Source organism: Coregonus lavaretus (genome assembly GCF_964263955.1).
Source record: "Coregonus lavaretus genome assembly, chromosome: 13".
NCBI classification, from domain to species: Eukaryota; Metazoa; Chordata; class Actinopteri; order Salmoniformes; family Salmonidae; genus Coregonus; species Coregonus lavaretus.
The window spans coordinates 18,434,053-18,459,486 of record NC_140000.1 but is presented as its reverse complement, the minus strand read 5'-3'; the positions used below and the strand labels follow the sequence as shown (position 1 = coordinate 18,459,486).

At 47.3% G+C, this 25,434-nt stretch overlaps 1 protein-coding gene across 2 annotated transcripts in view; it reads right to left on the bottom strand.

The window, feature by feature from the left end:
* Positions 1-25,434, bottom strand: part of LOC311140238 (poliovirus receptor homolog) — a 73,720-nt gene that overhangs the window by 29,456 nt on the left and 18,830 nt on the right. For both annotated transcript variants that reach the window (XM_084175189.1, XM_084175188.1), the window contains exons 2-6: positions 9,490-9,599; positions 8,849-9,098; positions 8,087-8,395; positions 7,809-7,926; positions 7,332-7,480 (exon numbers count right to left, since the gene is read on the bottom strand). In XM_084175189.1, the coding sequence (XP_084031315.1) occupies positions 7,332-7,480; positions 7,809-7,926; positions 8,087-8,395; positions 8,849-9,098; positions 9,490-9,599 (936 nt within the window). The remainder of the gene's footprint in view (positions 1-7,331; positions 7,481-7,808; positions 7,927-8,086; positions 8,396-8,848; positions 9,099-9,489; positions 9,600-25,434) is intronic.

Sequence of the window (25,434 nt, the reverse complement as noted above, 5' to 3'; positions counted from 1 at the left end):
GTTTTGTTCTCTGTCCACTAAACACTAGTGCTGTAATGCCAACGGTGGGGAAGGAGGAAGGTGTGTGTGATGTATGAGACTCCAGGGAGGGGAGTGATGTCTAAATCAGGGCTGTGGAGAGGTCCCAAGACCACCCTGCTCTACTGCGCTCCCCCTCTACCCACTACCGCTCTCCCGCTCTCCCCCTCTACCGCGCTCCCCCTCTACCGCGCTCCCCCTCTACCGCGCTCCCCCTCTACCGCGCTCCCCCTCTACCCACTACTGCGCTCCCCCTCTCCTGCTCTCCCACTCTACTGCTCTCCCCCTCTACCCACTACCGCTCTCCCCCTCTACCCACTACCACTCTCCCCCTCTACCCACTACCACTCTCCCCCTCTACCCACTACCACTCTCCCCCTCTACCCACTACCACTCTCCCCCCTCACCACTCTCCCCCTCTACCCACTACCGCTCTCCCCCCTCTACCCACTACCGCTCTCCCCCTTTACCCACTACCGCTCTCCCCCTCTACCCACTACCAGCTCTCCCCCTCTCCTGCTCTCCTCCTCTACCCTCTACTGCTCTCCCCCTCTACCCTCTACCGCTCTCCCCCTCTACCCCACTACCGCTCTCCCCCTCTACCCACTACCGCTCTCCCCCTCTACCCACTACCGCTCTCCCCCTCTACCGCTCTCCCCCTCTACCCTCTACTGCTCTCCCCCTTTACTGCTCTCCCCTTTACCCACTACTGCTCTCCCCCTCTCCTGCTCTCCCCCTCTCCTGCTCTCCCCCTCTACCGCTCTCCCCCTCTACCCACTACCGCTCTCCCGCTCTCCCCCTCTACCGCTCTCCCCCTTTACTGCTCTCCCCCTCTACCCACTACTGCGCTCCCCCTCTCCTGCTCTCCCCCTCTCCTGCTCTCCCACTCTACCGCTCTCCCACTCTACCCACTACCGCTCTCCCCCTCTACCCACTACCGCTCTCCTTCCCTCTACCCACTACCGCTCTCCCCCTCTACCGCTCTCCCCCTCTACCCACTACCGCTCTCCCCCTCTCCTGCTCTCCTCCTCTACTGCTCTCCCCCTCTACCCTCTACCGCTCTCCCCCTCTACCGCTCTCCCCCTCTACCCACTACCGCTCTCCCCCTCTACCCACTACTGCTCTCCCCCAACACCTTTCTTTTCATCCAGCTTCCCCTCTCTCAACCCTTCTCCTCCTCTTCCTTTTGCTACCACTCTACCGCTTCTTCTCAGCCATCTCTACCATCCTCCTCCCCCTCTTCTGCCATCTACTACACCTTCCTTTCCTCCCTCCCTCTCATGTCCCCCACACCACCCTCCTCTCCCTCAGTTTCTCTTCCCACACACGTGCACCCCCCCCACCACCACCACCACCACAACCACACAGTAGCTAAACCTTTCCATTGACACATGACAGTGAGACATGGTCCTCCAATCCCTCCTATAATAAAAACACAGGAAATGCATTTAAACCTCGGTCTCCAGTGGACCCAGAAGACCTAGAGCCTCAGTAACTGGAGGTGCTAAAAGGATGGAGTAGGTACAAGTGTTCCCTAAACACTGATACAGGGTCAGGGGCCACATTCATCAAGATTGTCTCTGAGTAAGAGTGCTGATCTGAGATCAGTCCCCCCGTCCATGTAATCTAATTCATTATGATTTATAAGGCAAAACTGATCTTAGATCAGCAGTGAGATGCTTTATTAATACAGGCCCTGATATATTCTAATCCTCCCAATGGTTAAAGGTTGGTTAATCTGATACTAGATCTGTGGTTAGGGTCAACAGGGTTGGTGGTTGGTCTGGGTGGTATAGTAGAGTGCTAGTAGAGAACAGCAGAGTGCTAGTAGAGAACAGCAGAGTGCTAGTAGAGAACAGCAGAGTGCTAGTAGAGAACAGCAGAGTGCTAGTAGAGAACAGCAGAGTGCTAGTAGAGAACAGCAGAGTGCTAGTAGAGAACAGCAGAGTGCTAGTAGAGAACAGCACAGTGCTAGTAGAGAACAGTAGTGTTGTGTCCCAAGGTTTCACTAAACAGCTTCCTGTAGAGAAATGCTTCCTCTCCTACGGTGTTTGGCATTCTAAACAGCATGGGACCAGCTCTCACCAGCATGATCACACACACCATATGTTTTACTATGCTTGTGGCGACCTAAAATTGATTTCCATTCAAAATCCTATTTTCCCTAACCCAAGATTAAAATAGCTTTTGTCCTCGTGGGGATGTGGGAAATTTCCCCCACGAGAGAGAATTTTCCTTGCGCGCACACACACACTTCTCCCAGTCAGGGAGTCAACACACTGAGCACAATGCCTTGGGAAGAGCAGTACACAATCCTCTCAATGAAAAATGCACTCAAATATCTCCCTCGCTCTCACTGGCACAACGCAGTTTCTCTGGACCCCCCGCAAGGTCAGAGTTCAGTCCCCCCTCCCTAAAATATAATAGAATGCGTCTGCCAGAGAGCCACACAAAGTATACACAACCGATCGCTGTCCATGACGCTGAAATTGCGACATGTCTATGCAGCTGCCTATCAAATCGATGACATGCTTTCTGTGGTGCCAGGGCATGTAGCCTATAGCTTTAGCTAATGGGTAAATGTTTATTGGTAGGCCTAATCGGTCGTCATTTCCTCATGTAAAGCCTAATATTTCACAGTTATACACGTTGTAGTAGGGCGTCCATTTAGACTGCTGGCTGGTGGCAATAATGTAATTACTTGTTCAGTAATTAAAGTTGGAAATTCAAACATTGCAGATAGTAAAATACATTTTCGATACAACAGCATACTAAATCAGCAACCAATTGATGTATTTATTTGATATAAAACTGTCGTGTATAGCCTACCTGAACCTGCATGACATGATCTGTAGTAAAACCAGTCTATTAATGCCAATCTCTTTTTTCCTATGTAGAGGCCTATGGTAGCTACAGTATGCTACTGCGTCACCTTGCATTTTTGTGTGCAAATGTTTTCACCACGGCCTGTAGGTCCAGGTTGCAGGCCCGACTGTTTTCTATACTGAGTATTGACAACCCAGACAGTCTTTCCTGAAACATTGTGCATTATATGTCCATGGCGCTGCACACAATTTAAACTTAGTCTTGAATGATGCATAGCAAGATATACCAGAGATAAGGGACTGTTGAAATTGCAACCACACAACTGAAATGGCGGTTCACCAGTATGAACAAAATCGCAAACCGCTTTTTTTGTTTGAGCTCTCAAGAACTGCTCAAGATAATAATCTGTTTGCATCTGCCAATTTACTGGCTGTCCAGTATCCAGACGACGTGTCCCAGAGATTCCTATACAGTTAATCTCTTTCCGTAACGTGTTGAGGCCGACAATTAAGGAGAATGCGAGAGGCTCAATTAAAGATGTTGCAGAACTGCTATATTTGAAGCACCCACTCCCTTCTGCCCAGTTCACCTTGTCTTGCTACAGCAATCAAGCTGTTTTTAACCATCCCTGTAACTGTCGCTTCTGCGGAGAGATCGTTTTCTAAATTAAAACTCAAAAGAACTACCTAAGGCTCTCGGTCTGACATACATTTTTGAACTCCTGGTAAGCTCCACTCATTGCACTGGCGCCGTCGTAGCCATGACAACAGCATTTGTTCACCGATATCCCCTTATACTTTCAATCCGTTTCATTATTTCTTTTTCAAGGCCTGAGGCACTTTGATCAGTCACATTCTCCAAGCCCAAGAAACAAATGCTTAGCTTCCTAGTACATTAAAAAGATTCTTAATGACTTTTTGGAGGGTTACTGTCAGGAGCATGGGCCCCAAGAGCTCATTGGCCCCCGGGGCTGTCTGGTATGCCAAAACACTATGCGTAGCTCCAGCACAAAAAACACTGGCTGAGGAAAACATGATGCTTTTTATAGATTGCGTCATGCACGACCATAAACTCCAAGTAACCGAAAGTAATGAGAGAGATGAGGTGGAAATAAAGCCTGCTGCCGCCCGCCTCCCAAAGACATGCAGCAGCAACCCCCAACCACACACACCACTCAGTGGTGCATGGGCATATATTACATTACATTATGGGAGAAGACGGATTGGGTGGTTTCTGGCTGGTTTCTTCACAGAGAGAGAGAGATGGTGAGTTAGCAGCTGTACTGAATGTGACTTATTGAATGGTCTGGATCAGACTATGTATACAGTATTATACATGTCTCTGGTCTTGACCATGTCTTAATGAGAGGTGGATGGATGTCATCAGAGGGCCAGTCAGGCCTGGAGGCTGGAGAGGAACAGACTACATTAGATATGTTCCCCCTCTCTGTACGAATGGCCAGAGACAGACAGACTGGGGGGAAGCGGAACGAAGGAGCTTCATCTTCTGAAGGGGGGCTGATTTTTATGTGACACCACTACAGGGGAATATGTGAAACGGAAAGGAAAAAGGTTAGTCTTCTGAACGGGTGGGGAAGGATTTTGATGTGACACCAGTGCATGGGAATTGGAGACAGTGGGGATGGCAGAAAGTGGGTTAGCTAACCGCGGCGGAGCAGGTTCCAGTGCAGGATCGGGGGAGCTAAGCAGTGATTAAGAGAGCTGGAATTTAAGCGTTAAGAGAAGGAGAGACCAGCTCAGCAGGATGAGAGAGAGAGATAGGGGGAAAGGGGGGGATGAGAGAGAGATAGAGGTATGAGAGAGAAAGGAAGGGAGATGGAGAGAGAGAGAAAATGGGGTGAGGCAGAGAGAGGGAGAGTGATCGAGAGATGGGGTGTGAGGGAGATCGAGGGGAAAGGGAGACAGGCTCAGTGCTGTGGGCTGGTATTGAAGAGAGAGAGAAAGGGGGTCTCAGAGATAACTAACGGCATGTCTCTCCACTGAGCACAGATCAGTACAGCGCTGTAGGAGCATGATAGGAACACTGACAGAGAGTAGAGAGAAGGGGGAGAGGATGAAGGGAGGGGGAGAAGGGAGGGAGAGTGAGAGGGCCTCTCCCTCCCCCTCCTTCCGTCCTTCCCTGGGATTGAGGCTAGTTAGAGAGGAACGGACCAGGGGCAGGGACACAGACAGACAAAAGAGACAGGTCCCAGGTCAGCTCATAACCCTGTGCAGGTCTCTGTGAATCAGTTGTCACACAGCTGGGGGCAGGACAGGAGCAGGACAGGGGCAGCAGCAGGAGCCTGCTATAGTCATTTCACACCCATCGCCCCCTCTCAGCCCTGTTTGGACACAGCTCCACTGCATTAGCACTCCATCGGTTTTTACACTACCTCTCTCCGTCTCTCTCTGTGTGTGCCTGCACTCAGTTCATTCATCCCCCTTTTGACTCTCTTACTCACTGAGGAGGGGGAATGACAGGAGAAAAGAAGAGAGGAGGGAGATGACTGGACAGGACAAGGGGAGGGGTAGGGAGGACAAGAAAAAATAAGGGAGGGGAGTATAGCAGGAGAGATGAAGGGGGAGGGGGGGAAGAGGAAAGAAAGGGAGTTAAGAGGGAAAGAAGAGGGAATTTAGGGGTGATGGACCAAGGAGGAGGAGAGAGAGGGAGGACAGGAAATTAACAATTCTGGGAGACAGGAAAGGACAGCAGAGTTTATGGGAGACAGGATGATGAGGGGGAGGAGAGGGAGGGAGGGAAGACGGGAGGGAGTTAAGAAGGAGAAGCAGCCAGGAGCTGAAGCAGCAGAGGCCGACTGATCCGCTCAGAGAGGATAGAGAGAGAGAGACTACACTACAGCACCCCGCTACACACACACACACACACACACACACACACTCACACTCACAGCACTGTCAGCCTGCTCGCTCACACACAAAATCAGAGAGAGAGGAGAAGCAGTGCCATAGATTCCCAAAAGGCTTTTAAATGCCATCAGCATCCTGTTCCCCTCTCACCTCCCTCTTTATTCTAAAAGCAGACACTCTCTCTACCCCTCTACCCTCTTCCAACCCTTCCCCTTTCTCTCTCCCAATCTCTCCCCATTTCAGTCTCTCCATCTCACTCGCTCAATCACCCCTCCCATTTTTCTCCCCTCCTCTCTCTACCTCCCTCCCCCCAGCCGCCTGTCCTGTACCCATACCCAGGCCTGTAATACCCAGTGGGCCTGCATGGGGACGTCCGTTATGGTCCAGAGAGACACTAGTGGCCCATCAGAGAGAATACATTAGTACCATGGGGAGGTGAGGGATGGAGCGAGGGAGAGGAGAGGTTTTTAAAACACATTCACCAGTGAATTGCACTTTTTATCCATTTGTCCTGCATTCCCCCGTGTCAGCACAAAACGACTTCAGGTAAAGTGCAGATCAGGGGGGTGGATGTATTTTTTATAAGAGAGAGAGAGCAAGGTGGAACTCGTGGAGGGGAAAGCTAAAGCTGTAGAGGGATGGAGGGATAGATGGACGGAGTGTTCTTTATTTAAACGGGCGCGGTCGACCGAACACGGAACATCCCTCTTTCAAGTGGTGCCGTGTGGATCTATCCCTACCCCCTCTCTCTCCCTCAGACCCCCCACAGGTGACCATCGTGGGCTATGATAATAACTGGTACGTGGGTCGGACCAACGTGGCTCTGACCTGTCAGGCTACTGGCAACCCCATCCCTACCACCCTCACATGGAAAACGTGAGTGTCAGTCCGTCTCTTTGTCTCGGTCTCTCTCGTTCTTTAATTATCACTCTATCCACAGGCCACTATAAACCACATATAGTTTTATGATCATAATTATCATTCTACCCACAGGCCACTATAAACCACAGATAGTTTTATGATCATAATTATCAATACTACAGCCACTGGCCTCTTATCTTATTCCATAGTGGAGTTTGTCACAGTACACAACAAGGAGATAGCAAGGCCATGGGGTTGCGTTTCAGTCCAGTCCAATGCAAACCGTACCCTCAATAAACTAACCCTGCAAGTGTATGGAGACTTGAAACTGTCTCTGATGATGATTCAATCCATTCTACCAGTAGATGAACAGACGAGTAGAGCTCAAACATCACAGCCAGGATCCATAGGTATGAACAGAAAGAAAGGAGTGATAAGGTTTCAAAGGGTAGAAGATGGATAGATGGAAAACCCAAACGGAGGTATAGAGGCCCAGTAAACTGTCTCACACCAAACACCCCCCACCACTAACCCCAGGGACAGAGCATGCTTCTACCTGACCCCTACAGTACAGGAAAGCGTCACCACACCCTCTGTGTGTGTGTGTGTGTGTGTGTGTGTGTTGTGTTAACCCGGCATGCCTGCATGTATAGTAAGTGTGTTTTCAGGTGTGTGTCCAGGTGGGTTTTTAGCATAGCATGCACATGTGTATGATTACAGTCATTTCAGGTGTGTGTGTTCAGGTGTGTGTTGACTCACCTCTGACCATAACAGTGACCTGGTCCTTGCCGGTGCCCAGGCGGTTCTTGACCTCGCAGACAAAGGTTGTGTTGGTCTGCTCATCCACCTTCAGCACGGTCAGCACATTTTCTTTTATCTGCACTGTGTTTGGCATCTGACCGCTCATACTGGGAGTAGAGGGAGAGTGGAGGAGGAGGAGGAGATGGTGGAAGAGAGGGAGGAAAACATAAGTATTGGAACCTGGCCCAGATCTCCCTACAAAAACATAATACAAGTAACTGACTTTGAACCAGCCAGTCAGGACATCGCATGGCTTATTGTTTCTACTGGGGTTGAACCTGGAGTCAAATTCCACTATGGAATAAAATAACAGGCCAGTGGCTGTAGAGTTGATAATTATGATCATAATACTATATGTGGTTTATAGTGGCCTGTGGATAGAGTGATAATTAAAGAACGAGAGAGACCGAGACAAAGAGACGGACTGACACTCACGTTTTCCATGTGAGGGTGGTAGGGATGGGGTTGCCAGTAGCCTGACAGGTCAGAGCCACGTTGGTCCGACCCACGTACCAGTTATTATCATAGCCCACGATGGTCACCTGTGGGGGGTCTGAGGGAGAGAGAGGGGGTAGGGATAGAGAAAAAGAGAGAGGTTCATTAGTGTAACTTCCTACAGGGAGAAAATAATTGTATTCTGATGCATGAAAACATTAAAAAGGTCTGAGAATACAGTCTGCATGAGTAAGTGTGTGTGTGTGCAGCGGCCTTACACTCTATGGTCAGTTTCATCAGGAAGCTCTCAGGCTTGGCCTGGGTCCGGTGGGACACCACACAGCTGATGTCTTTGCCGTTGTCTGCTGCTGTGGGAACCAGCATGTACTCGCTGGATACCGTCACGGTGTTGTCAACGCCCGCCTTAGAGGCGGAGGTAGCGTTGCCGTTGACAGCCGTCACCCAGGCGATCTGGGCAGCAGGGCGACCGTCGACCGACTCACAGCGGGCCACGACAACTGGCTTGGCTCCTGCGGCGACAGTGGAGGCTATCGCTGTTACCCCGGAGGCAGAGTTCCTGGGTTTGGCTGATGGAGGGATGGAGGGAGAGAGAATAATGAATGAACACCAATATTGATAAACGACGAGACCGGAGAAAACAAGACAGCCTTTATCTGTTTGTTCTCCCTCTCCCCCTCTCTCCATGGGTGTTGAACGTGAGTAGAGCAATCAGGAAAAGAGCCGACACCAAGCATGACAAGCAGCCGGATCAATAAACGCCCGAGGGGAGAGTTGCACCAAGGTTAGAGCAATGGTTCTAACGCATTAACAAAAACACAATTGATCTGACAATACCATTTATAATAGCAATTAAGCTGCATGGACAGGATTTTAGCCTGTAGGGTAGAGGTCGGATGGGATGGGGGGAGGGGGAGGCACGAGAGCACTTACACACAGATACATAATAGAACGTGGACACACACACATAACAGACCACACAAACACACACACCCTAAAGAAAGACACACATACGGTCCTACCTAGCATGACGAGGGAGGTGACGCCCTGTTCGTTGCCGCTGGGGTAGGTGGCGTATTCACAGATGTATTTCCCCTCGTCAGTCATCTTGACGTCCGAGATCTGGATGGAGGGGTTGCTGAGGGAGGGGGGGTTAGTTGTGAAGCTGACACGCCCCTTCAGGGGCGATGTGGGGTAACTTGCCCCAAAGCTAGGGTGGTACACTGCGATGTTGAGCCTCTCGCCCTCCTTGGGTTCATAGATCCAGGACACCTGCGTAGTACAGTCAAGTTTATTCATTCAGATATTACACAACCTGTCAAATGGGGAAAATAAATAACAGCTACTTTTACTATTTTCTTTGTGTACATGTATTACCATCTAAACTAAAGTAGATAAAAGCTTTCAAATCAAATACCATATCAGACTGAATCCATGTACAGGGCATGTAAACTTGGATGATCAAGGACAAAGTGTCTTTATAATAATGTATAATTTTCTCTTGTTAATGGCCATGGACGTAAATTGTTAAGACGGAAAAACCCACCAGTCCAGACATTAGTTCCTGTATGTGTGCCTTTGATGATCATTTATGACTTTCTTCTCAAGTTGTAAAAACCTATCCATTTGTCTACATTTGAGTTCCTGTCTGTCGGACACTGACCTGTGTGAGCTGTATCCCTCCAGCGTCTGTAAAGGCACACCTCAGGTTGACCGCCTGGCTGGGGTATGACATCACCTCCGGTTCCACCTTCACCCGCTGAGACACCACCCCTGGGAGGAATAGGAGAGGACGTTAGTGCACCTTTCACCACGGCTTCCGGTTTTCCCCTCCCTGTTCTACGTCAGAGGCCATGAAGGAAAGGAGAGTAGGAGAGGAAGCTTGTTGAGACTATTGGGACCCGGCCCCAGCCCCAGTCTGCCTGATGAGGAGACCCATGGGGCGGCGCACAATTGGCCCAGCGTCGTCCAGGGTAGGGGAGGGAATGGCCGGCAGGGATGTAGCTCAGTTGGTAGAGCATGGCGTTTGCAATGCCAGGGTTGTGGGTTCGATTCCCACAGGGGGAAAAATATATAATGTATGCACTAACTGTAAGTCGCTCTGGATAAGAGCGTCTGCTAAATGACTAAAATGTAATGTAAAATGAGAGGAAGCTTGTTGAGACTATTGGGACCAGGCCCCAGCCCCAGTTTGCCTGAAGAGGAGAGGAAGCTTGTTGGGACCAGGCCCTAGTCTGTCCGATGACAGATTATAGTACTGTGGAATCGTCTGGAACACCATTAAGACTACCTACAGTAAGCAAGTAGGTCAACGCTCCAGGAGTCTGCTAGAGGGGTGTGTGTGTGTGTGTGTGTGTGTGTGTGTGTTCACGCACGCCCCCCATTCTAGCGATGAGTGGAGGAAACAGGGACATATAGTGAAGAGGAAAAACACCAGTCTGCTCCACACAGGTCATAAATCATTTGGATGGCTTATGCTTTTCTAGAACCAGCCATTTACTCGGTGCAGGCACACACACTGTGTACAGGGATTGGTGTGTGTTTGTGTGTACATGTTTCCTACATTATCAGGACCACAACGTCCTGACAAGTCACCAGAATGTGTCTTTCGTCCATGTCTGCGTGAAAATGTAATTAACTGTATGAATGAATCGGTGTGTCTGTCTGATCTACCTGTTCTACGTAAAGACACAAACTATCTGGTGTGACACACCTGTCAATGTTTACCAACATATCGATCTCTCTCTGTGTCTCTCTGTGTGTGTGTGTGTCTTCTTCTTCCCATATTGTGTGTATCAATCACACGCGCACACACCCATGTGATTTGATACTGAAATCGATGTTCCCATCGAGACAAACAATTAGCATAAAAATAACAATAATGTATGCACTCACTAACTGTAAGTCGCTCTGGATAAGAGCGTCTGCTAAATGACGTAAATGTAATAACTGGTTCTACTGGTTTGTCCATCCTCTAGAGACTAAGACTAGAGAAGACGATGGGGTGGAAAACACACCATCCCTATAGAGACACGAGTCAAAGGCCAGGACTGACGTCTTCTCTGGTGGTGATGAGCAATCCACACAGCCTACCTCTGCTACCATGGTCTTTAAAAGAAAGAGAAAGAGAAAGAAAGAGAGAGCGGAAGAGAGAGGAGAGAGAGCGAGAGCAAAGAGGGAGGAGAGGAGACAAGAGAGGAAGAGCGAGGGAGAGCGATAGGAAAGAAAACAAGCAAGGTATTTCTAGAATAACCCACTATCTCTCCCAGCACCGACTCAAACCACAAAATAACCCTTCTGCAACCACAACCTCTTTACAACCACCCTGAGACTGCTGCCATGACTGAATAGAGCCAGAAGCACTGGTTGCAATCCCATTTCCCAGTCTTCTCTCTGAAGTGTGCACTTGTTCACTCCCCCTCATGGTATTAACAGCATTCAGTTGGTGTAAGCATGGGGCTATATGGAGTTTCCACCATATTCCTTCACAGATAAGGTTCAGTTCTTATACTGGCAAATCAATGAGTGGGAGTGAAGTGAATGAATCAGTGCACGGGGTGAAGGGTTCAGAATCCGAGTGTGTTCTAGCTGGATCCTGGTGCCTCTCCAGACCTTGAAGCCCTGTATGTATTATGCCCTAGTGTAGGGCCTATTGCTGTGTGATCTAGGTGTTGGGAGTGTTTGGGAGGGATCAGGCAGCAGCTAGACCCACTACAGATTAGCTCTGGGACCTGCTCGGCTCTAGCGAGGGAAGGATAGAGGGATGGAGGGCTATTGAAACCCAGGATTGATACTCCACTGGGGAGTATGGATTGAGTCAACTTTGCATGCCACAGGTCATTACACAGACCTGTATTGATAAGCGTGCACACACACACACATACAATTTGTAATCCCGGGAAGAAAGGCAGGCAGAAAGCCCAGAGGGACAGGGCTGAGGAAAGCCTGCCTGCTGTCAGTCACACAGAAAGAGCAATAAGAGGAAAACCAACCCAGTTTACGTCTCTAAGCCAAGAGAGGGGGACGAGAGGAGAAGAATGGTTTGAGACAGGGCTATAAAATATAACCCCCCCCCCCCGGGATGTAGACTATCATTAGAACGGCAAGGGTTGACTAGAATATTTATGGTGTGTATGTGTGCGTGCATGTGTACAGGAGGTGACGTGTGTGTGCTGTGTCACTAAGGTAAGGATGCCTTAAACAGATAACTAATATTAAACTATAAATACAGAGGAGAGAGATAAAGAGAGAGAGAGAGAGATAGATAAAGAGAGAGAAAGAGAGAGAAAGAGAGAGAAAGAGAGAGAAAGAGAGAGAGAGAGAGAGATGAGAGAGAGAGAGAGAGAGAGAGAGAGAGAGAGAGAGAGAGAGAGAGAGAGAGAGAGAGAGAGAGAGAGAGAGAGAGAGAGAGAGAGAGAGAGAGAGAGAGAGAGAGAGAGAGAGAGAGAGAGAGAGAGAGAGAGAGAGAGAGAGAGAGAGAGAGAGAGAGAGAGAGAGAGAGAGAAAGGATTGAAAGGTAGAGAAAACTGAGAGCGAGAGGAGTCTGGAACCAACAAGACCCTGAACATCTTCTACCCCCAAGCCATAAGACTGCCAAATAGTTTGTTAAATATACTGACACAGCATGCAACAATTAACGATTTTACTGAGTTACAGTTCATATAAGGAAATTAGTCAATTGAAATAAATTCATTAGGCCCTAATCTTTGGATTTCATATGACTGGGCAGGGGCGCAGCCAATCAGAATGAGTTTTTCCCCACAAAAGGACTTCATTACAGACAGAAATACTCCTCAGTTTCATCAGCTGTCCAGGTAGCTGGTCTCAGACGATCCTGCAGGTGAAGAAGCCGGATGTGGAGGTCCTGGGCTGGCGTGGTTACATGTGGTCTGCGGTTATGATGCCGGTTGGACTGCCAAATTATCTAAAACAACGTTGCCATTGTGTTGTGTGACAAAACTGCTCATTTTAGAGTGGCCTTTTATTGTCCCCAGCACAAGGTGCACCTGTGTAATGATCATGCTGTTTAATTAGCTTTGTGATATGCCACACTTGTCAGGTGGATGGATTATATTGGTAAAGGACAAATGTTCACTAACAGTGATGTAAACAAATTTGGCCACAAAATTTGAGAGAAATAAGCTTTTTGTGCATATGGAAAAATTCATAGATCTTTTATTTCAGCTCATGAAACATGGGACCAACATATTACATGTTGTGTTTATATTTTTGTTCAGTATAGTTAACCAATAGCTACCCGGACTTACTGCATTGATCCTTTTTGCACCAACTCTTTTGACTCATCACATACACTGCTGTTACTGTTTATAGTCTATCCTGTTGCCTAGTCAGTTTTTCTATTATTTGTATTTTCCCCCTCTCTGTATTGTTGGGAAGCGCCTGTAAGTAAGCATTTCATTGTTAGTCTGCACCTGTTGTTTACGAAGCATGTGACGAATAACATTTGATTTGAGAAGGGTAGAGGAAACAGAGAGAGAGGAGATGGTTGAAGGGTAGGATGGAGAGGGAGGAGAGAGAGAACAGAAGCTGTGTGTCAGTCAGTGCTGCTCTACTTTACTGTGCTTCAGTTTACCGCCTAAAGGACGGGTGACACACAACACGCCCACCAACACACACACACCCCAACACCGATTTGGGCATCTAAAAGAAGCACATCAATGTTCAAGTCGGCATCCTAAGTACTGTCACCAATCATTAAGTCGCTCTCACACACACCCTGAGAGCAGTGACACCCCTGCCATATTAACCCCGTCCTCTCTGATCTCTGCCTGACACGGACTGACATCTACATATTTCCCCCCATGCCTTTGATGGAGGTAAAACGGATCAGGAAAAGAGGTGGATGGAAGGACGAGAGGAGGGGAGACAGCTAGGAGATGTCAAAGTGATGCAGGATGAGTGGACAGCAAGAGAGAGCGGGGGATGAAAGGTCGAAAGAGAGAGAGGGTGAGAGGAATGGAGAGAGGAAGAGAGAGAGATGAGAGCCTGAAAAAGAAAGGGAGACAGCAGGGTGAGAGTGATGAGTGAAGGAAGGGACATGAGGGAGGAATGGAGAGAACAGGGAATGAAGGGAGGAGGGAAAGAGGGAGACCGAGAGAGGAGAGAAGGGGAAGCAATAAACAAGGTTGATGAGCGACATCTGAGGGACAGAGAGAGAAAGAAGGAGAGAGGGAGACAGAGAGGAGAGAAATAAAGTAGGAGAGAAAAGTAGAGAATGAGAATGAGGAGAGTGGAATCACAGAAGGAAAGAGGAAAAGGGAGAGAGGGAGGTGTGGAGCAGTAGAGGAGAGCAAAGGTAGACTACACACACTTGACCTTGAGAGAAAATGTGGACTGTCTCAGAATAGAGGGCAGAGGAACAGTGGGAGTATGACACACACCATTTGAACAGCCGAGGCTTTAAAGGGAACATACGCCTATTACCCTATCCTTGATTGTCTGCCTCCCTGCCGGCTTACCTCCCTCCCTCCCTGCCTGCCGGTCTACTTACCTCCCTGTCGGTCTGTCTGCCTGCTTACCTCCCTCCCTGCCTGCCTGCTTACCTCCCTGTCTGTCTGCTTACTTCCCTGCCTGCCTGCCTGCTTCTTACCTCCCTGCCTGCCTGCTTACTTCCCTGCCTGCCTACCGGTCTGTTTCTTACCTCCCTGCCTGCTTCTTTCCTCCCAGCCTGTCTCCCCGTCCGTCTCCCTACCTACCTGAATCAGTGCGTGACTGAGTGAGGGAGTGAGGCTGATGGCTAATTGGTTCTCTTGTCCTCGGTCTGATGGTCAATGTGATGCAGCACAGTCCATTTCCATTCCCAAAGTGGCCAGTTATTTACAGAGTAACACCACATCCCCAGTATTCACTAGAGCATTTACTGGCCAAAACAAGCATTCAGCCTACTGTCTAATACCATACAGGCTTAACCCTCAAACAGTATCCCTGCTGTGTGCCCTCTGGCCCCAAGTCCTGTTCAGTAGGGAGGAAACTGAAAACATTTGGAAATTGAGTGAAGCAGGGAGGTTCAACCTGCATCCAATAAGAACAAAGAATTTTGTTTTCCATTGCTAAACATTGTGCTGTGATATATCCAACTGAGAATGACTTTGTACATTAGCCCCTGTGCTACCCTGTACTCCACAGAGCTCTGTGGTGGTCCATTTGTTAAATGACCCTGGACCTTGATTTATTTGATTACCTACATTACCTGCTGCATTCCCTCTGGCATTCAACCAAATGCATTTAGCCTTTTAGCTTCTCAGTGTGATCCTGTGGGTTTGCCATTGGTTGTCTCTCTGGGGTTGATGCTAAATAACCTACATCTGCGCAAGTACTCCGAGTGTCATTGTGTCACTGTCATCCGTCCCAGATGGCACCTTATTCCCTATATAGTGTGCATTTAGAGCTCTGCGGGCCCTGGTCAAAAATAGTGCACTACATTAGGAATAGGGTACTATTTGGTACAAAGCCTGTGACTGGGCTAATAAGGTAGTCTTAATAAGTACTTGCTGCTGTAGGCTCTGTGGTGGCGAGGGAGAACGTACATTAGCCTTTGTGCCTTCTGGTCAAGGAGAATAATAGGATTGATGCATGCTACAGTGGTAGAATCTACAGTAACTGTGTAATGGCGGGCATTTGCCCTCTAAACTGCACACACTTCTCTTAAAGTAACAGCAGAATTGGGCTGCTCTGTAGTCTGTACAGTATCTCCACATGAAGTGAAGCCTCATCTTGGGCTGTAAAAAACATCCTTTGCTCTTTAGACGAGCATAACAACCTGTACTGTAGACAAGAAGTAATAACTTTGGTTGACTGTGTTTATTCAGCAAATTAAAAACACCCACCTGAAATATCTCCTTATTCAATGACATTGTTAGACTCGTACAATGACATTCATATTTCAAAAGAGGAAAAACGTTCTCTACACACACACACACACACACACACACACACACACACACACACAGACATGGTTTGGTATGCAGGGAGCAGAGTGTAGCGTAGTAAGACTTAGGTTGGACAGCAGCGGGCAGGGTAGGCAGTTGACATGCTAATAACAACAGGAGGAGAGGAAGTGGAGAGAAGGTGAAACGTGCCCCATCCTCTCATTGACCTTCTCACAGCCCACTACATCACCAGATAATCAATACACAGGAAGGATACATTTAGATACACTACAACTATAGGCAGCGCCTCAAATGACAGCCTATTCCACATATAGTGCACTACTTTTGACCAGAGCCCTATGGAGGTAGTGCACTATATTGGTAAAAGGGCTCTGGTCAAAAGTAGTGCACTATATATGAAATAAATAGGGTGTCATCTGAGATTTGCACACATATCACCCAAATGGATAAATATTCAGTCATATCTAGACTATTCAGTATTCAGAGACCAATCCGGTAGTGTTACAGTGAGGTTGCATGGGTTCTACTCCAGGTGAAAGCCTCTCTCTCTCTGACACAATAACACCAAACACCCAAAGGAGGAGAGAAGGGCATAGCTAGTACATGACAGTTTAACAATGACATGATGAAATATTGGAGAGTACAAAAGTCCTAAAACAGTCTGGAAAACACAGAGCCATGACAGAAAGAGGAATAGAGAGAAGGATGGAGGGCAGAAAGAGGAATAGAGAGAAGGATGGAGGGCAGAAAGAGGAATAGAGAGAAGGGATTGTATAATGAAAGAGGGATGGCATCAGGCAGGAATGAGCTTCAAAGTGACAGAAATTAATAGCTGCGGGAAATCTGTAGGGAGATAGAGGTGTGTGTGTGTGTATATGGAATAAAATTGTATTTGTCACATGCTTCATAAACAACAGATGTAGACTAACAGTGAAATTCTTACTTACGGGTCCTTTTTACAGGTCCAATGCAGAGTTATAGATAAAAATATATAATAAAAAATAAAAACAGTGACATGAGGAATATATACGCAGTGAATAACAATAATGAGTAAAAATAACATGGCTATATACAGGGAGTACCAGTACAGAGTCGATGTGCAGGGGTACGAGGTAATAACATACATACATATATACATATACATATACATACATATATATATATATATATATATATATATATATATATATATATATATATATATATATATATATATATATATATATATATATACAGTGAGGGAAAAAAGTATTTGATCCCCTGCTGATTTTGTACGTTTGCCCACTGACAAAGAATTGATCAGTCTATAATTTTAATGGTAGGTTTATTTGAACAGTGAGAGACAGAATAACAACAACAAAAATCCAGAAAAACACATGTCAAAAATGTTATAAATTGATTTGCATTTTAATGAGGGAAATAAGTATTTGATCCCCTCTCATTCAGAAAGATTTCTGGCTCCCAGGTGTCTTTTATACAGGTAACGAGCTGAGATTAGGTGCACACTCTTAAAGGGAGCGCTCCTAATCTCAGTTTATTACCTGTATAAAAGACACCTGTCCACAGAAGCAATCAATCAATCAGATTCCAAACTCTCCACCATGGCCAAGACCAAAGAGCTCTCCAAGGATGTCAGGGACAAGATTGTAGACCTACAAAAGGCTGGAATGGGCTACAAGACCATCGCCAATCAGCTTGGTGAGAAGGTGACAACAGTTGGTGCAATTATTCGCAAATGGAAGAAACACAACAGAACTGTCAATCTCCCTCGGCCTGGGGCTCCATGCATGATCTCACCTTGTGGAGTTGCAATGATCATGAGAACGGTGAGGAATCAGCCCAGAACTACATGGGAGGATCTTGTCAAGGATCTCAAGGCAGTTGGGACCATAGTCACCAAGAAAATAATTGGTAACACACTACGCCGTGAAGGACTGAAATCCTGCAGCGCCCACAAGGTCCCCCTGCTCAAGAAAGCACATATACAGGGCCGTCTGAAGTTTGCCAATGAACATCTGAATGATTCAGAGGAGAACTGGGTGAAAGTGTTGTGGTCAGATGAGACCAAAATCGAGCTCTTTGGCATCAACTCAACTCGCCGTGTTTGGAGAAGGAGGAATGCTGCCTATGACCCCAAGAACACCATCCCCACCGTCAAACATGGAGGTGGAAACATTATGCTTTGGGGGTGTTTTTCTACTAAGGGGACAGGACAACTTCACCGCATCAAAGGGACGATGGACGGGGCCATGTACCGTCAAATCTTGGGTGAGAACCTCCTTCCCTCAGCCAGGGCATTGAAAATGGGTCGTGGATGGGTATTGCAGCATGACAATGACCCAAAACACACAGCCAAGGCAACAAAGGAGTGGCTCAAGAAGAAGCACATTAAGGTCCTGGAGTGGCCTAGCCAGTCTCCAGACCTTAATCCCATAGAAAATCTGTGGAGGGAACTGAATGTTCGAGTTGCCAAACGTCAGCCTCGAAACCTTAATGACTTGGAGAAGATCTGCAAAGAGGAGTGGGACAAAATCCCTCCTGAGATGTGTGCAAACCTGGTGGCCAACTACAAGAAACGTCTGACCTCTGTGATTGCCAGCAAGGGTTTTGCCACCAAGTACTAAGTCATGTTTTGCAGAGGGGTCAAATACTTATTTCCCTCAGAAAAATGCAAATCAATTTATAACATTTTTGACATGCGTTTTTCTGGATTTTTTTGTTGTTATTCTGTCTCTCACTGTTCAAATAAACCTACCATTAAAATTATAGACTGATCATGTCTTTGTCAATGGGCAAACGTACAAAATCAGCAGGGGATCAAATACTTTTTTCCCTCACTGTATGTATGTGTGTGTATATATATATATATATATATATATATATATATATATATATATATATATATATGCCATTTAGCAGACGCTTTTATCCAAAGCGACTTAGTCATATACAGGGAGTACCAGTACAGAGTCGATGTGCAGGGGAACGAGGTAATAACATGGCTATATACAGGGAGCACCAGTACAGAGTCGATGTGCAGGGGTACGAGGTAATAACATGGCTATATACAGGGAGTACCAGTACAGAGTCGACGTGCAGGGGTACGAGGTAATTGAGGTAGCTATGTACATATAGGTAGGGGTAACGTGACTAGGCAACAGGATGGATAATAGACAGTAGCAGCAGCGTATGTGGAAGTGTGTGTGGGGCATCAATATGCATGTTATGTTATGTTATGTAGTGTCTGCGTGTGTTGGTGTGTAAATATGTGTGTGTGTGTGTTTCCCCCTGTCTGTTTGCATACCAAAGCTTGTTTGCTTACATGCTTTGTATTGGAGTTTGTTCTGTAGGGAGTATGTTAATATTTGCGCACAAAAGTCAAGTTTGTTCCTTTATTACACAAAAACAAAAAATGAAAACTAGTTCATTTAAATAGTTATTATGCCTCCAATTGAAAGTAAAACTAGACAGTGCACCTACCTGTACTCTCAGGTCACTGAAGCGTACTGTATATGACTGAGTGAGTGTGGGAACTACTACAGCAAGATCTGACAGAGGCCTCCAGTCCCTTTGCTACAGGGACCCCAGCAGGATCTGACAGAGGCCTCCAGATCCTTTACTACAGGGGCCCCAGCAGGATCTGACAGACTAAATATATTACATGCTGCATCTCTGTGGATTTCCACCCTTCCCCCTCTCCTTCCTCCCTCTCTCCCTGTCCCTCCATCTCGCTCCCTCACTCCTCCCCTCCCCCTCAGCAGGTATGCACATACCAGACAGCAGAAGGTGAATTCCGTTCCAGTGAGTTTGTTTGGATAGAGTGATCGTTATAGGAGTAGACTTTGAATAAGGCTCCACTCAGTCATATGATGCACCCCAAATGGCACCTTATTCACTATATACAGTAGTGCTCTACCTTTGACCAGGGCCCATAGGGCATGCATCCTATGTCCGCGTGCAGCCATACAGTAGCTGAATTTAGTTTCAACAGTAGTGTACTAAATGTCCAGAGTAGTGTAGTCTCCTAACAAGGGCTATACCTACTTACATACAGTACTGAACATTGACATGGTTTTGTACAATTCTGTACAGTACATACTACATCATTTAAGAGGTACAGGCAAAGCAAAAGCACAGTACTCAACTAAACAAAAAAACATGCATACCCATTCACACATTCAACTCAAAGCGTGTGCCCACTCAAACGTATAAATCACACACACACACAAGGCCAAGCGGACACACACGGCGGGGCCCAGGCAGGCACTCGTCTCTACAGGCTGAATTATTCATTTCCTTGTGAAAAAGAGAGCACAGCGCTCTCCTCTTCTCATACCTCCATTATTGATCAAGAGAAACATCTACACTGGAGAGAGAGAGAGAGCGAGCGAGAGAGCGAGAGAAAGAGAGAGAGAAAGAAAGAGAGAGAAAGAAAGAGGGAGAAAGAAAGAGAGAGAGAAAGAGAGAGCGAGAGAAAGAGAGAGAGAAAGAGAGAGAGAGAAAGAAAGAGGGAGAAAGAGAGGGAGATATAAAGAAAGAGAGGAAGGGTGTGTGACTCCAGACAGAGACTACAGAGGAGGATGTAAATGGTTGATGGCCTGTTCAGGCTCCATAAAGACAACACATGCTCGTTTCCAGAGGACAGAGAGGACACTGCTCTCCTCAGTCAAATATACTGCTGCTACTGACTCAGTATCTCTGCTGTTATACTGCTACAGTCTCTACGGATGCGTGGGCCCGGGTCAAACATAGTGCACTATAAAAGGGAATATAGGGTGGCATTTGGGACTCAGCCTCCTGCTACAGTACAGTCCACCTCTCCTCTGGGACTGTGTGGCCATGATAGCTTTGTCCTATCCTAGCCCAGGCCCAAGCCCAAGTCAAACTAGTCTTCCCTCTACACCTCATTCCAACCAATACCTCCCCAGGCAGATCCTAGCTAACACAAACCAGACCTCAGATCAGTGTAAGGGGAAGTAGTAACCCCTAAACACAGATTCGGGATCAGATTCTCAAAAACGTCCCTGATCTCACTTTTTAATTCTAGCCTTGTCCTACACCTCTTCAGCGAGTCTAGCAGGCTGCCAGCTTCAGCACAAAAAAACAGGTTCCCCGACATCTCTCTCACCCAGTCTGTCTGTCAGTATCTCACCTCCTCAGCCCCAGAATAGAGTTACCATCATTTATACAGGTGTAGGATCACAGGGAGTGGCAGGTGATCGGGTAGACACGCTGCACCAGACAGGTACTTCTCCAATAGGTTTTTAAGTTATGGACATGTTGCCTTAAAGATAAATAAATCAACACAATTGCAACTTTACGCTGGCCTTTTGTACTACTCACAACTGTCTGCATTCTATGTGGGTATGTGTCTGAACTGTGTGTGTGTGTGTGTGTGTGTGTGTGTGTGAGTGAGAGAGTCCATCATTCCTGTGCAGTGTAGCAATGTGCCTATATTAAGGGGATATTTTGGGTTACAGTAGGTGTGAGCTTCTGATTCATCTGCTGTATAAAATCCCTCCTGGGGTTTAGGGAGAGAGATTCCATGACAACACCTCAGTTTACACCTCGTCGACAACACAACCACAGCTGTGTTGCCGCGCTCCCTCGTTGCCATCGGTTACATTCAACTTTAATTCACCTTGGGCCGTTTCCCAGCTGCTCTTCCTACTTTGTCAGAGCTGTCACTCAGACCTAATTACACACGCCCATTGGTTGCCGTCGTGGCTGGTAAGGGCCCGTACCCCAATCAAAGAGGCGGGAGACCAATCCAATTGCTGATACTTTTAAAGGATTCAAATAGTGTACGTCAGGGATAGGCAACCCTGGTTCTGGACAGATGCAGGCACTTCATGTTTTTGATTTAACCGACCTGGAAGACCAGGTGACTTGAATTTAGGCAATTACTGAACTGATCAATTAGCTCAGTTGGTCGGGGCTGCATTCAGTACATCAAAACTTCATAGAGCGTTCAATTGAACTGAAACAGTGCTGTACTGAACAACCAGTTTAAAAAACGGGGAGGAGTTGGGTTGTGAGTTCAAAATGAACCGCTGCCCTTTAAATAGGTCACTTATTGCTTCAAGCCACAACACAGCACACCTACCGAACGGCGCAAACGTATCTCAAAGTCTGTTCAAGAACGTACAAGAACGTTTTGGGAAAACGTGTCGTTCAGTAGAAACCGTTCCACAACGTAGCAAATGTTCAAGCAAACTAAAACGCACCCCTGGTGTGGTACCTAGTTGGAACAAAATCTTGCACAGTACCTGCGGCACTCCAGGAACATGGTTGCCTACCCCTGGTGTACGTGATATAAAGAGGGCATTAAACCACAACAATCTGACTGGATCAGGACTTCTGCATCAAACCAATGCCAAGCCATATGGCTGGCTAACAGAAAGCTGACTGGGGGACGGTGTAGTGAACGGTTGGTCAGATATTATCAACTGATGATTGTCTACATCAGAACAGCTGAGGAAGACTCTGGCCTAAATTAGAAAGCTAGCCTGCTGGAATGAATCACTGCTGACAAGCAAGAGAGGTGAAGGAGAAGGAGAGCGAGAGAGACCGAGACCGAGAGACACAGAAAGGGAGACAGACATAATGTGAGACACACAAAGAAAGAGGCAGAGAATGAGCGACAGAAAGGGGGTGGAAAGAGAGAGAAGTCTTTGTGAAGGCAGTAACAGAACAGTTCCATTGTCCTGCGGTTTCTCTCAGGTCTGTTAGGACCAGTAGAGGGATGGGTTCCCTCCTGCCATTGTTCCCATTCTGAATAGGTGGCAGGCTATAATAAAACCCAGCGCTCTAACACACCTCCCATAGGCTCCCACCTCACTGGAGGTAAAGTGACATAAGAAGAGAGGGATGGGGTAAAATAGAGAACACAGCCTTCCTTCCTTTATGATCATCAACTGGATTTAAATAGGAGCTTTAGTTTACATTGTAAGAGAGAATGGTGTGAACCAACCAACAGCACTGTCCTATACCTCTTTCAAATCTAACACCTCTACAGCACAGGTCTATAGGGAGTTGGTATATTACCTACATCACCATGGTGACAGGCGTTGCGAACACTGTGAGCTTGCGGGTTTAAACAGTGTTATTAGTAAAGTGGTCCAAACATTATTATATCACCGAGGGTTTATTAAAGCAACAATCATTGAGTCGACATTTACCTGCTTCTCTTTGGGCTTTGAGTTTCTCATCCAGCTCCTGTGTTACGTATCCATAATGATTAGACTACGTCCTCAGACAGACACAGGACAGGAGGGAGGCAGCGGTGGACTGTGTCTGGGAGACAAGTCATTTAGCCTACAAACTCTGTCTGGCAAGCACACTGATCTAAGGCAATGGCAGCTCTCTGAAGATCACAAGGAGAGCTCTTGCCTAAGATCACACAGGAATAATAGCACACACACTATTACACACTATTACACACTATTACACACTATTACACACTATTACACACTATTACACACTATTACACACCATCAGGCAGGAACAGTCACCCATCTACCAGTCATTACAGTTGGGAGGGGCTGCCTTTGTTGACTGTATTCTGTTAAGATCGAGTGATCGATAGAGAGATGGAGGGGATAGATAGAAGGATGGACGGGAAATAGGACATTGTCCCTAAATAGACCCTCTCGCTTGGCCGTCCCTGCCATGCTCTGATGCCCTACTACAACAGGGGCCCATAGTCATTAGACTGTAATCAATAACACACAGACAGAGGGACAGATCATTGAGGCTGTGTTGTGTTGTGCCCTAATTTGACTGTATTCTCCACCTTGTCATTTCTGTTTAAGAGGCAAAGTTGTTCACCGTTTCCCCTTAACCAAGACCTGAAACTATTCATTTCGTTATCACACCGTGTTCTAACTTAGTTCACTAAAGGACCAGAACTGTTTTAATTCTGCCATTAGTATCAAAGTACACAGTTCTAATTTGGGCCAGAGGACATCTTTATAAAAAGCGAATTTTTAAAACACACACACACACACACACTTCCATTCCAAGCTATAACATACAGAGTCCATTATAATGGGTGGGTTAAGTTCCCATCCAGTGGACTAAATTCCTTACTAAGCAACCCAGACTGGTCTTTCAGGGAAATTTCCCATCAAACTGTTTCACTATGACAGTCAAATTCCAACAGACAAAGTGCAGCTGCAGAAACTGAACCCTGCCCATAATGTCACCATCAAACCAAATCTGTCCGTTGCCAAAGTGAAAGTAAATGTCTTACTCAGTAAACATTGTACATGTTTTCTAGTGTGATAACTCTTATGACTGACAGGTTAATAGAGAGCTTCCCTCCCACCTTCCTTCCCTCTCCAGGTGTGTGATGTTGGGAATAAAGGACACCTGGGATGCTACCTACCTGAGGACAGAGCTGCTGTGAGGTAACACACCAAGTGAGGACAGAGGGCAGTGCTGCTGTGAGGTAACACACCAAGTGAGGACAGAGGGCAGTGCTGCTGTGAGGTAACACACCAAGTGAGGACAGAGGACAGTGCTGCTGTGAGGTAACACACCAAGTGAGGACAGAGGGCAGTGCTGCTGTGAGGTAACACACCAAGTGAGGACAGAGGGCAGTGCTGATGTGAGGTAACACACCAAGTGAGGACAGAGGACAGTGCTGCTGTGAGGTAACACACCAAGTGAGGACAGAGGGCAGTGCTGCTGTGAGGTAACACACCAAGTGAGGACAGAGGGCAGTGCTGCTGTGAGGTAACACACCAAGTGAGGACAGAGGGCAGTGCTGCTGTGAGGTAACACACCAAGTGAGGACAGAGCTGCTGTGAGGTAACACACCAAGTGAGGACAGAGGGCAGTGCTGCTGTGAGGTAACACACCAAGTGAGGACAGAGGGCAGTGCTGCTGTGAGGTAACACACCAAGTGAGGACAGAGGGCAGTGCTGCTGTGAGGTAACACACCAAGTGAGGACAGAGGGCAGTGCTGCTGTGAGGTAACACACCAAGTGAGGACAGAGGGCAGTGCTGCTGTGAGGTAACACACCAAGTGCCACATCAAAGGCTAATCACACACTAGTTAATGAGTCAGATCCTCAAAGGAGAGCCAGGGAATGACTGATCCTTCCTTTGAATCTCCATCAGCCCAGGCAGGAATATTCAGATGAACAGCAGCTCTACAGAGAGAGGGAGAGGTCGAAGGTCATAGGAAACCTGGAACCAGCTTGTCTTGTGAAATCTGATCTAAGAGTACGAGGGCAAAGTGGCGTTCCATATCTCTGTTATGATGCTCTCTGTTCTCCACATGAGCAAAGTAGCACACACACACAGTCGCAGGCAGGGGCAGACACGCACGCACACACACACAGGAAGGGTAGAAGCTTTATCTCTGCATCTTTTAAATTAGACTGCTTGTTGCGTTTCCCATTAAGGGATTTGAGCGACGGTTAAATCCCAGCTCCTGTGATATTCCGGAGCCGTCGTTCCCGCCTAGTGTTCCAGGGAACAGCGTTGATTAGGAGCGGATCTGCCACGCTGATCCCAGATTTCTACCCCAGATCAGATCAGAGCCCCATCCATGAGCATAGAGGTCAGAGGTCAGAGGAACTAATTGCACACGTGGCAGCTAGTCACACACACACACCTAAGCCCGGGCAATGCCCCCAGGGCTCCAGACATCAGAATGACGCGACCCCCCCTCCTCCTTTTCAGAGAGC